The sequence below is a fragment of the Barbus barbus genome, assembly GCF_936440315.1.
Source record: "Barbus barbus genome assembly, chromosome: 45".
Taxonomy (NCBI): domain Eukaryota; kingdom Metazoa; phylum Chordata; class Actinopteri; order Cypriniformes; family Cyprinidae; genus Barbus; species Barbus barbus.
The window spans coordinates 1,001,836-1,014,974 of NC_136723.1; the positions used below are offsets into that span (position 1 = coordinate 1,001,836).

The 13,139-nt window shown below is 42.2% G+C and overlaps 1 protein-coding gene across 1 annotated transcript in view; it reads right to left on the reverse strand.

Moving 5' to 3' along the window:
* LOC306864402 (multiple epidermal growth factor-like domains protein 10) overlaps positions 1-13,139 on the reverse strand; it is a gene marked incomplete at both ends in the record, with an annotated part of 75,602 nt that overhangs the window by 27,962 nt on the left and 34,501 nt on the right. The window contains 5 exons of the mRNA XM_079408412.1: positions 552-715; positions 1,906-2,026; positions 2,094-2,268; positions 5,079-5,291; positions 9,965-10,101. Coding sequence (XP_079264538.1) covers positions 552-715; positions 1,906-2,026; positions 2,094-2,268; positions 5,079-5,291; positions 9,965-10,101 — 810 coding nt within the window. The remainder of the gene's footprint in view (positions 1-551; positions 716-1,905; positions 2,027-2,093; positions 2,269-5,078; positions 5,292-9,964; positions 10,102-13,139) is intronic.

The window sequence follows — 13,139 nt, forward strand, 5'->3', positions numbered from 1 at the left end:
TCTTAGGAAATATTCTAATATTTTGAGATACTGGATTTTGACTTTCATGAGCTGTAAGCTCTAATCATCAACATTAAAACAAAACAACGTTTGAAATGTTTTACTTTACATGTAATGAATCTAAAATATATGAAAGTTTCACTTTTTGAAATAAGTAAAAAAAAATGTCACTATATTCAAATTTTTATATATATATTCATTTACAAAAATAATGTATAGCTATAACACATAAAATACAACGGCAGACTGACAGACGGTACATCTGACATCTTTCTCAATCAATATCTCAAAATTGTTTCTCTGTTGTTGTAGAAACGTTACTGTTTTTTTCTTTTGCTATTAGAGCAAACGGAAACACAAAATTACATTTGTTGTAGTTTCCATTGACCGCTATAGAAGTTTACCTAACCATGACGACTTCACTTCTGATAACCCCGGAAAAGGGGTCCAAATGAGAAGGTGACCGAGTTGGCTTTGACTGTGTGAATGAGATCAGTATGAGGTTTGGTGTTCCTGGGCTGAGATGTTTGTGATGTTGGTGATGAGCTGACCTGACAGTGTTGATCGCAGCGCTCTCCTCTCCAGCCCGGGGTACAGGTGCACCTCCCGTCCAGAGCGCTGCAGGCTCCTCCGTTCCCGCACACACACGTCAGGTTACAGCCCAGACCCCACCAGCCGCTGGGGCAGTTAATGGAGCAGTCCACCCCGTGCCACCCTGACACCAAACACAAAACACCTTCATTTGTCTTCTGAAGAACTCGTTTCTCACGGGTTTGGAACGACATGAGGGTGAGAAAAAGATGACAGAATTTTAATTTTGGGGTGATGTATGCTTTTAAAGTGGTCATGACATGAGATATCAAATTTTCCTTGATCTTTTGGCATATAAGAGGTCTCTGTACCTTTAAATCATCCTGTAAGTTTCATAGCTTAAAACCTCCTCCTCATCATAAAGTATTTATTTAATCAAGCTCCAGAAACGGCTCGTTTGGATCTGAGGGGCAAGATGACATCACAGGGCACAGACATTTGCATAAACACGCCTCCAGAGCAGGATATCGACGAATAGTGTTCTTCTCAGCATAGGCTCCGCCCACTGGTGTTCAGTGATCAAGTGTTCTTGGCTAAAACTTGATCACGCTGAATTAGTCGCATCGCGACAAAAGCAAATAGAAATGACAATCACTGCCGCTAACTCGTCTACACTGGACACAGTAAACAGATGCGGTTCAGTTTCGAGTCTGTCATCAGGATAAATGCAGTGAAAGAACGTTTGCTTTTGATTGGTTTAAACAGCTCATTCACATCTTTTTACAGATATCAGAAGGATTCCCAGCGTAAGGAACAAGTGGATAGTTTATTTTAATGGCATCCCGTATTATGTCTGAGGATTTAGTTTTGTAATCGAGGCACAGTGTCATAGAGTCACAAAGAATCATTTGTTGAACGATGAAGCGGAGCTAGATCTGACTGCAGCACAAACTGTCAGTACATGATTTCATAATGCTTTGTCTGGAAATGACCGGTGTATTTTAATCATGTTGTCAGAACACTCACAATAGCGAGGGGTGTTGATAGTGTCCTGATGTTAGCCAATCACAACAGCGGCTGATTACTGATGCGCCTTGAAAAAAAAGTGACATACAGCCAAGTATGGTGACCTATACTCAGAATTTGTGCTCTGCATTTAACCCATCCAAAGTGCGCACACACACACACACACACCGCAGTGAACTCTCTAACCATTAGGCCAAGACTTCCCCAAGGACACGCCCTTAAAGACAGCTCATATAATAATTTTTCCACATTTTTTTGGTGCAAACAACTTTATTAATATTATAAGTAAACCTGAAGGAACATTAAAATAATAAAAAAGTCCATGTCATGAGGTCTGAGGTGAATTACCTGCTTGACAGGAGCAGGATCCGTCGATGGGTGAGCAAGCGGCTGCGTTCTTACAGGAACACACTGAGCTGCAGTTGATGCCGTAGGAGCCGGCGGGACAGGGAGCGGAGCAGTCTGAGCCCTGCGGTCACAGCACATGTTAGTGTTTGACTCCAGCACACACACACAGTGTCTTTATGAAGCTGTACCTTGAATCCGGGTGCGCAGACACACTCCCCGCTCACGCTGTGGCAGTCGGCTCCGTTCTGACAGCGGCAGACCTCCTGACACGCCTCGCCGTATAAACCAGGAGCACACGTCTCGTTACAGTACAAGCCTGACCAGCCCGGGCCGCACAAACACTCGCCCGACATGGGGTGACAGCTGCGAGAGACACACACCATTCACTGCAGCTGCTGCTGTCACTAAACACAGCCCCACGCTGCAGCCATCGCCATATCTGACATTACACCATTTACTCAATATTTCATATTTCAGCCATCTAACAGCACATTCGCATGTTCACTTTTGATGTCTATTACAGTTTTTTTTCAGCTGCTTACACATATTTTCAAAACTTTGACTCTTTTTTCAAAACTTTACACACAAATCTAAGAATTGCACACAAAATACAAAATGCATTGTCTCTTATCTTATCTCTTGCAAAATGAGATAATGTGAACATGAAAATAATAATAATAATGTAATAACATGAAAATATGTGGGTAGATAGTATTTATAGAGTTGTAACTTTTTAGTTTTAGTTACTTTTTCTTATTTGTAAGTCGCTTTGGACAAAAGCGTCTGCTAAATGACAAAAGTAAAGTAAGTAAAGTAAAATGAAGCACTGCATTCAAACGATCACAAACACATCTCAAAGCAAACAGTTGCAAACACCTTTGCCGTAATCAGGGCCGGCGCCAGAGAATTTTGAACGCAGGTGCTGAGGGGGTGCTAGATCATTGACAGGGGAGCTGGGCAATTAATAGTAAATATGACCAAAACAGGTTTTTATTATTATTTTTTATATGAATAATACAGTCGCTATATAGATGCATTTCAAATGTTGGAGTATTATCACGCTTAATGTAAGACATGGAGGCACCCATGCAATCCCTTGCATTTTTTTTCCCTGCGGAAAGAACTTAAAATACTCCGTCATTCTGCCGTCTCATGCAGTCTCCGTGAATGGAGCGCGTCACAACAATGAACCGGCTCACAGACATAAGAAATAAATCTAGAGAAAGCTTGAAATATCTACTATTAAACAAACCAATTTAAATAAAAACAAATCTTCTCTAATTATGTAGTCCGTATGAAAAGGTGCATTTCTCAAGGCACATCTACTGTTGAGATGGGCAGTCTTCAGCATTCGGCAGCTTCATCTTTGCAGCCGACACTGACTGAGAAAGCACTAGTTTATTAATAAATCATTAAAATGTCTTCTTTTTTCCTGAAGCATTCTTGATCAATACTTTTGCCGGTGCTTCGCGGAAAGCTTTATGTGTGAGTTTGAGCATGGAATAGGCTACGCCTAAATGCCTATATTAAAAGATGGTTTAGTAGGTTATTATATTAATCAATTTAATATAAACGTGCAACTAGTTGACTAGAAAAATCTTTAGTCAGGGGCAAGGCTGACTAAACCGATCCAGTTTTAAAATAAAATGCTATGACATTACGAAATGTGCGACTGCAAATCACGTCACGTTGTATTGCATTGTATGAGTTATGCATGTGAGTCAAATATTTTTATTTTATTTCATCTTTTTATGTATGGGGGTGCTTTGGTCTTTCTTGGGGGTGCTGGAGCACCTGCTAGCCCCTCCCTAGCGCCGCCCATGGCCATAATATTAAATCCTGTCAGATTTGAGTGTGTTACATAGAGAATTGTGTGCTGTGTTTTGCAAAAAGTGTTTTATGAAATTGAAAACTGAGTCAAAGGCCGAGAATTAGTGTACGGTTTTGCAGATTTGGTGTGTGCTTCTGAAGATTTTGCGTGTAGGCAGTTAAAAAAAACGGTAATGGTTATATGACATGCAGGTAAACAAAAACTAAATGTTGTCTTTATTTTAAAATGATTTATTTACAGTATAAGGCTGTGTGATTTGGCCAAAAATTAAATTTTGATTATTAAACTGCTGCCAGTTCATTTCTACAGTAGTTGTTTTTTAACAAGAATCGAATCTTCACACAATCAGTTTGAATAATAATGACTGTTTTGAACGATTCAAATAATTGAACTGTTTTAACTGTTTTAAATCATCTGTATTTCTTTTCTTTGGCTTTTAATTCACTGAGTTTATGGTATGAAACTGGGTTGTCCTGTGTTCTGTGTCTTTGTTTGTTCAGCACTTTGGTCAGCTGTGCTTGCTGTTTTTAAATGTGCTATATAAATAAAACAAACATGAAACTTAAAAATAAATAGGTATATTATTACTGAATTAATACATTTGAACAAACAACTAATATTTGATCATGGTAATTATTTGATTTGATTTTTGCTAATGGTATTTCATTTTATTACTGCACAATTAACAATACTGATCCATCTAAATCTTCGGTTTTAAATGTTCCTTTTAACTCTGAAGCTTTCATTTCGTTGGGAAAATGCAGGAAAACACTTACACAGGGCTTTAAGTACGTTAATATCAGATCGTATTGTTCCACTGACAGCCACTGATTTCTTTATATTTGAGATGACGTTTCTTCCTTCTTTGCTAGCGACAGAGGCCAGTACCTGTGGACAGAGCAGCTGTGAAGAGCGTTTGAGCAGCTGCTGTCACATGTGGGTCGTCAGCTGTGCACGTCTGTCTGATCTCAACAATGAGACACTGTGTGTGTGTGTGTGTGTGTGTCTCCACTTCACACACACCAACCTCAGCAGCCGGTCACAGCAAGCCGGTTTCAGTGGCCACTCAGGTAAGCTTGAGTTTATTTTGACCAAACTTTTTATTTCTTTCATTCTGGTTAAGCGACTGCAAATCAAAACTTACAAAAAGTCACATATAAGGAATCTGACATATATCTGAAGTCACTCCCCCGTATCTCTTGCACCAGATTAAAGCAGTTCACACTGAAAGAATTGTCCAGCTAATAATTTATTTTATATGAATTATATGACCCTGAGCCTGTGCCATGTGACCAGTGCATTAAGAGAAGAAGCTGGAGCACATGTGCAGTGTTAGTCTTACCTGCGTGTGTTATTGGCGTGACACGGGCACCTCCTGTCACACTTGAGACCGTACAGCCCCTCCGGACAGACGCGCTCCTCGCAGCTCGCACCCGTGTATCCCGGCTCACACAGACACTCTCCGCTCACATGATAGCACTGGGCACCGTTCACACAGCTACACGCCTGTCTGCAGCCCACACCGTACGAGCCGACCGGACACTGATCCTGACACCTGCCCACACACACACACACACACACACACACACACACGTTGTTTTTTATGGTTTCCATAGGCGTAATTGTTTGTAATTTTGATTGTAATTTTTACTTTCTCAAAAAAAACTCATTCTGTATGATTTATAAGCTTTTTGAATTACGGGGACACTGAAAAAGTCCTCATAAATCACTTTCTGGTTGTAATAGGCAGTGGCCAGACTATGCATAGATTGGCCCAGAGAGAGGCATTCGCTCAAACTCGATGATGGCTTCCTCACAGCAGCTCAAGTGCAGTCTCCCTGCAGCTCTCTCCTGTACTTTCCCGATCTTCACACCGAGGTACTCTGCTCACTTACATACACATACTCAGCAGTGGTTGGTCGGGGTATGAGGCGAGGCAGAGGGTTGAAGAGATGTTTGTGGGCTATCTATCTCCATCATCTGAGACATCATGGAAGACCTGCATGTCTGGGACTCCCTCAAAAACATGTTCTTTCTCCAAATCAGAGAGCACTTTTCTGGGATAGTGTGGGATTCAACCATGACACAGACACATCTGCCTCCTGCACGTGTGACTTTGATTCTAGAGGGTCTTTGCACACTGAGTCCGAAATTCTTATCTGAAATTTTTGCATGTTAAAAAATAAATAAGTTTATACACCTCACGCTGTGTCAATCACGTTTACTCACTGCCTGTGAAACTCTCATCCGTCATAAAAAATTTGGACCAGGTTCGATTTTCTGCGTTTTTGCATTTGTAGCAAGCATTTTGATAGGAAAGGATAACGAATATTAAAAAACGGAAAAACGCATACAAAAATTTTGGACTCAGTGTTCAAGGACCTTAAGACTGTCAGAAACATCAGGCTAGGTCCGGAGCTCTCTGTTTTATAAATGCAGAGGCTTTTATATCTCATGTTGGCAGCAGCCAATGGTTTTCCCTTGGGTCTGTTCAACATGAGACCTGCTCAATTCTGGCTAGAAAGCAGAGTTACGTTTTTAGATAGCTATGTCTTATGTGTACCCACCCATGTTTGTTCATATATTGAACCGTGGGCCCCAATAATCATCACCAGCTTTCACTCCACGCGCACGGCCCTGTTTACATGTGTAGTACTGTGGTCTGTGAGGCAGGGCATTTCGTTCCTTTGTACGTCTCCACACATGGCAGAATGACAATAAAGCTCACTTGACTTGATGGCCGACCAGCCCATGGTCTTTGGGGGAATACTCCTCTCACATGGCACATGAATCGCCTCAAGATAAGTGCAGTGTTTCTAGTTCTTCTTTCCACATGTTGAACACACAACACTTTGTTAGTCTCTTACATCAGTCACCAGTCAAACCCCTCAGCAGATGCTGCTCTTGAAGTTTCTCTCTAGTTTATGAGTAGTTTATGTTCCACGGCATGTGGACCTGTTGTCAGACACCCTGTCATGACTGGCCCAGGGCTCACCTCTTACTAGTGGCTCTATTGGCCAGCTCGAGTTTGGTTTGCGGACCTAATGTCCCTCCTGGACGGCATCCCCTGGAAGATCCTGGAGAGATCTTCTTTCTCAAGTGCAGGGGACGATATTTCAGCCCCAGTCAGAGATCTGGAAGATTTGAGTCTGGCCTCTGAGAGATAGATTCTGGTCTTTGGCTGAGGACAATGAGACAATCCTCAGCTCTAGAGCTACTTCTACTAGGAAGCTATATGCTGTGAAATTGCCTTTTTCATGAACACAGTTAATTGCCCATGTGGTCCATTACTGGAGTTCCTTCATGAATGTTTCTCATAGGGTTGGCTCCGGCTACTTTAAAGATCTATGTGGCCGCTATATCCACTATCCATGCACCTGTATCTGTGGGGAGACGGCCTTTAGTGTCTCAGACCAAGGACCTTGGTCCTAGGAGCCCTGACAGAAACACCTGCTGAGCCCTTGGATGCTGAATGTCTTAAAGTGGCTCTGTTGCTAGCATTAACATCACTAAAAAGTTTGTGCCTTTCAAAACATGTGCCAACCCTTGAAGACCAGTGGCAAATATGACTAACGAGTAACAGCATTAGCTAGCAAATATCATAACACAAAGCATAACAATCTAGATATATATATATTTATTTTTTTTTGTTATTGAAGGTCACATTAAAATGTATTTAATCATTTATTTTTGCTCCTTTTCAAATGCCTTAATGCTTTAAGTTCAATATCTTATTTCAGTGATAATTTTCCCAATCATTTATCACAAACAGTACATTAGTCTCTGAATGCTCCCAGATGCAGGGAGAACTGAATGATTGTGTGATGTGGGAAAAATTTGAAAAGACTTTTTGGTAATAAAATTAGCTATGTAATCAATAAATGTCATCAAAACATTATTTGAGAACATTTAAATTGATGTATTCTTGTAGAAATGTGTGTTCCACTTGTAAAATGCGATTCGTCATTCTTCACATAAGCAACATTAAAACTATGTAAAGAATGCACAGTAACAGCTGCTTTGTGTTGTCTGTGTCTTTATTGTAGGGTCTGAGCTCGTAATGAAGCTTCTATCAGTCCCCATGGAGCTGGATGCAGTGATAGAGGGAACTCAACATGTCATGAGGACACACTTATCACAGCCATTAGCAGAGAACCAGCAGCAGCACAGGACAGAGACACTGATTCAGAGATTACTTTTCTGTTCAGCATCCTACAAATATCCTCCTGCATACTCACACTCTTCAACTCTTAACCACTTAGTTAAACACACACACACACACACTGGTGGGCTCCTCCCTGTGGCTGTTAAGCGATTATTTTCCAGCCGGTAGGGTGTGGTGAAATCAGGGTAAACCGGAGGTAACAGTGACGTCTGGTGAAGCCAAAGCTCTTATTAAGTCATAAAAATGCACTTGCGTTTCTATTTCTGCAGTTTAAATACATGCTGCTCAGTCGCTCATACTGTAATTACAGCTGCACATTCTGCTGCTGGATGAAACACCAGGAGAAACGGCTGCATGACTTACTCCACATCTACATGCATATGAGTAAATGCTGTTCTGACAGCCACTGAAGTGACATTGGAAAATCAACTCTCTCTTTTGTAATTCTGAAGTGCTTGTGCCCCAAACTCACCCTTTGCCATACGAATATTAAATTCTATCTCTTGCATGGTTTGTTGTGCTCATTGTACTGCTAATTGTTTTCACTTTCACTGATGTTTCAATCACTTTACTTTATGATTTTCTATTAGCAACGTTTGGGAAGAGCATATTCAGATAATCAACTTAATTAGCATGATGGGAGGTATATATACAGCCAACTCACCTCTGTCCCACAAAAGGTTGTTTAGCATCCCTCCACCGCCCCATCTCCTCTCTCTCAGTTATTACTGTCCCAGATAAGGATGCGGAGGTACTCTGGGTTCAGACTAAACCCTGAGCTTGTATTCCTCCACTCGGACAGCATGACAAATACACATACTCTTTGCTGTATCTGGTTATATGCAAGTGCAAGCTCATGAAGTAACTTTGAACACTTTGAAAACTTCTGGTCTATACCAAGGGTTTTCAAACTGTTCCTGAAGCCTCGCCGGCAATAAATGTGCAGTGCTGGAGAGACTCCAGGAACATTTTAATAATCCCTGGTCTATATGATGCATCTTGGACTAAGCATTTGAGTTCATCAGAGCATGAGTCAAGGAGCTTTGTGCTTGTAGTCTCATGAATCTTCTGAAGTCTTACAATGGCTTTGTGTGAAAACATTTCTATAAGTTTGGATGCGTTGACCATGACAGGCAGTGGTTTGGAAGTCACTCTCCTCTTCACACAGCCTACAGGGTGCAGGTAGCAGCTTTCCTTATCAGCCAGGGCTGCGTTTCCCAAAAGCATCGCAAGCCTGAGTTGATCGTAGCTTCATTGGTGACAATAGATCTACGGTGTACTTAAGCTTACGATACTTTTGGGAAATGCAGACCTGGTCTCCAGCCTTAATCCGCACCTCCTCCTGTCCACCAACAATACACTTCTGAGGACATCTGTGTGAGTTTTTGGTGTGTTTGAAGTGTAGAAACGCCATTTAAACCAAGCATCCTCAAATCTGACCCACTCCTACAGAGTTTAGCTCTAACCCTAATCAAACACACCTGAGCTGCTAATCAGAGTCTTCAATATCATTAGAAAATCACAGGTAGGTGAGTTTGATCAGGGTTGGAGCTAAACTCTGCAGCAGATTGGACCTCCAGGGAAAGATTTGAAGAACACTGATCTAAAGCATGGGTCTCAGATAATACAAAACCAGCTTCTCCATGCTCTTCATGATGCGAGAGCTCATTGCTACTGGTCTACAACCAGACCCAATGTTTTTCAGAGCACTGATCCTCTGAGATGATTAGTCTAGACGGGGTTGTCTCAGCAGTGCCAGTGCTAATCCAGGAGGTGTTGTTCAATTCAACACAAAGCTATCATGTGACTTAAGGACGCTTGAACATTGTACACGAGTCATACAGATGTAAGTCAGGGTGGCACCATATTTCTTTGCTGACTGGAGTGAACATGAGACTGTAAGGGACAGATGTACAGCGTGTTCAATGGATCGTTCTGTTGTTTAGCACCATGTCAGCTGTTCAGCAACACCTTTAGTGTAGAAAGTTGCGACCACCATTCACAGGTTCCCATGCTGTGAGGTGTTATAGCGTGCTGTCTCGCAGCGCAGCGTGTGTACTGACCTCTCTCCTGTGTATCCTGCGCTACACACACACTGTCCGGTGGACGGAGAACAGCTTCCTCCATTATGACACTGACACTCCTGCGAGCAGTTCTTCCCGAAGCGTCCCGCTGGACACGGCTGCCCGCACACCGTTCCCTGAAAACAACACCAACACACTTCCATAACAACACAGTATTCTCTGATGCAAAGACAAACAATGTGTACAAATTAGACAAAACCTTTTAAAGGGGTCATGAACTGAGAAATCAAAATTCCCTTGATCTTTTGACATATAAGGGCGTGTTCACACTTGGCGTCTTTTTTGACTAGAAAAAATTATTAAATAAAAAAAAAAGCTGGCAGCATCTGTTACAAATAGCAGCCAAGAGTGTCTTTTGTTCCCATAGCAACAGCTGCAACAGTAGCCTAGCGCTGTGTGCTGCAGTAATGTCAAGAAAGAGTAAAAAGTTAGCTCTTGCGTTGGCTTTTGAAGTTAGCGGGCAAGAAAATGTCGATTCACAATGACGTTTCTGGGTGCACAACATTATACGGGGAAGGAACCGGTATGGTGCTTACTACAATTTAATCCAGGAGCTCTGGTTGGATGATGCACGGTTTGCGGCATATTTCAGACTAAACAAAAGTACATTTGAAGACCTGCTACAAATCATTGCACTATTGATTGCAAAAACGCAGACAAAATTCAGGGAGACCATCAGCCCGGAGGAACGTCTCTGCATTTGTTTAAGTTGAGTCGTCTGACTTGTCTGATCGCTCTTTTGACAGGTCCCGCTAGCTAACATTACATACCTATGTAAATCTAAATGCTAGATTCACATGAAACGGCATTAAAAAATAAAACTACCACTAAATAAAAAAAGTATTTTCACATAATCAGAATCAGAATCAGAATGAGCTTTATTGGTCAAGTATTTTTACGCATACAAGGAATTTGTTTTTGTGACAGAAGCTCCACAGTGCAACAGAAAGACAGTAATAAAAGAATAATATACAAATATACAAACAGGCAATGTACAAAGCAGCAAAAACACAATATATAATATAGACAACTATGTATGTACAGGTCAAGTATCTGCAAATTAGAAATGAGAAAATAAAAATAAAATAAGTGAGTGTGGTGAAAGGATAGTGTATTATAGTTGTGTGTTCCACGTTTATTGTTGAGTGTTCATGAGATGGATTGCCTGAGGGAAGAAACTGTTCCTGTGTCTGGTCGTTCTGGTGCTCAGAGCTCTGTAGCGTCGACCAGATGGTAACAGTTCAAAGAGGGAGTGTGCTGGATGTGAGGGGTCCAGAGTGATTTTGCCAGCCCTTTTGCTCACTCTGGATAAGTACACCTCTTGGAGAGTGGGGAGGGTTGTACCAATGATTCGCTCAGCAGTCCGGACTACCCTCCGTAGTCTTCTGAGGTCAGATTTGGTAGCTAAGCTGAACCAGACAGTTATTGAAGTGCAGAGGATGGATTCAATGATGGCGGAGTAGAACTGTTTCAGCAGCTCCTGTGGCAGGTTGTACTTCCTCAGCTGGCAAAGAAAGTACAACCTCTGCTGGGCCTTTCTGACAATGGAGTCTATGTGAATATCCCACTTCAGGTCCTGAGAGATGGTGGTGCCCAGGAATCTGAATGACTCCACTGCAGTCACAGTGCTGTTCATGATGGTGAGTGGGGGGAGTGCAGGGGGGTTTCTCCTGAAGTCCACGATCATCTCCACAGTTTTGAGCGTGTTAAGCTCCAGGTTGTTAAGACTGCACCAGACAGCCAGCTCCTTAACCTCCTGTCTGTAAGCAGAAGACCTGGCGCACGTCATCTTCTCTTATCTGCAGTGCAGGTGTGGGGGAGAGGGGGGGTGGTTGCAGGAGGTGTGAATGGTGTTTTTCAAACCTGCAATAGAACTCATTCAGGTCATCTGCCAGTTGTTCATTCTCCAGAGTGCTGGGGGATGGTGTCTTGTAACTGGTGATATCTTTCATACCTTTCCACACTGAAGCAGAATCAATGGAAGATAATTTTTTCCTTAGCTTGCCAGAATAATTCCTCTTTGTCACTCTGATCTCCTTTTCCAGTGTGCATTTGTCCTGTTTATACAAGACTTTATCCCCCTTTCTGTAAGCATCTTCTTTGGCCTGAGCCAAAAACAGCAGCTTCAAAAACAGTCCAATCAGTAAGGTCAAGACAGGTTTGTAAAACCCGCTCTGTCTCATTAGTCCATCTTTTAACAGTTCTTAATACAGGTTTAGCAGATTTAAGTTTCTGCCTGTAGGTCGGTATAAGATGAACCAAACAGTGATCAGAGAGTCCTAAAGCTGCCCGTGGGACAGAGTGATATGCGTCCTTTATCGCTGTGTAACAGTGATCCAATATATTAATGTCTCTGGTGGGACATGTGATGTGCTGTCTGTATTTTGGCAGTTCGCGGGAGAGATTTGCTTTATTAAAGTCCCCGAGAATGATTAAAAAGGGGGTCCTGGTGTTTTTGTTCTGTGTCTGTGATCTGATCAGCGAGTTTTATGTTTTTTTATGAGTTTTTTTTGTTTATGTATAGACAAGCTCTTCCCGAAACTTACAAAATAACCCCCCCAATGTTGCTAATCTGTGCATACACTGAGAGCTACTAGCCTACCTTTGCATTCTTTTGCAGCCATCCCATTATACAATTGTTGTCATTGAAATAAATCAGTATTTACGTCAAATGGTTCATGTAATCTCTACAACAAATGTTTACAGCAATAATTTGTTTTAGAAAGTTTACAAAACCTCTTTCATAACTTAAAGAGAAGTCTGGGAAGTCGTGGCCTAATGGTTAGAGAGTCGGACTCGTAATCCAAAGGTTGCGGGTTCGAGTCTCGGTCCAGCAGGGATTGTAGGTGGGGGGAGTGAATGTCCAGCGCTCTCTCCACCCTCAATACCACGACTGAGGTGCCCTTGAGCAAGGCACCGAACCCCCAACTGCTCCCCGGGCACTGCAGCATAAATGGCTGCCCACTGCTCCGGGTGCGTGTTCACGGTGTATGATAGACAACTTTTAGATCCAAGATGGTGCCTGTGTCGGCATGCCGTCGGTTGCTCCGTCAGTTGCTCCCCTGTCTGCTAGTTTGGCTGTTTGTTTGGTTCTCAAACTGTGGTGCCCTTGTGGTCTACGATCGCCAGTCTCTTTTGGATATCAGATCAACAT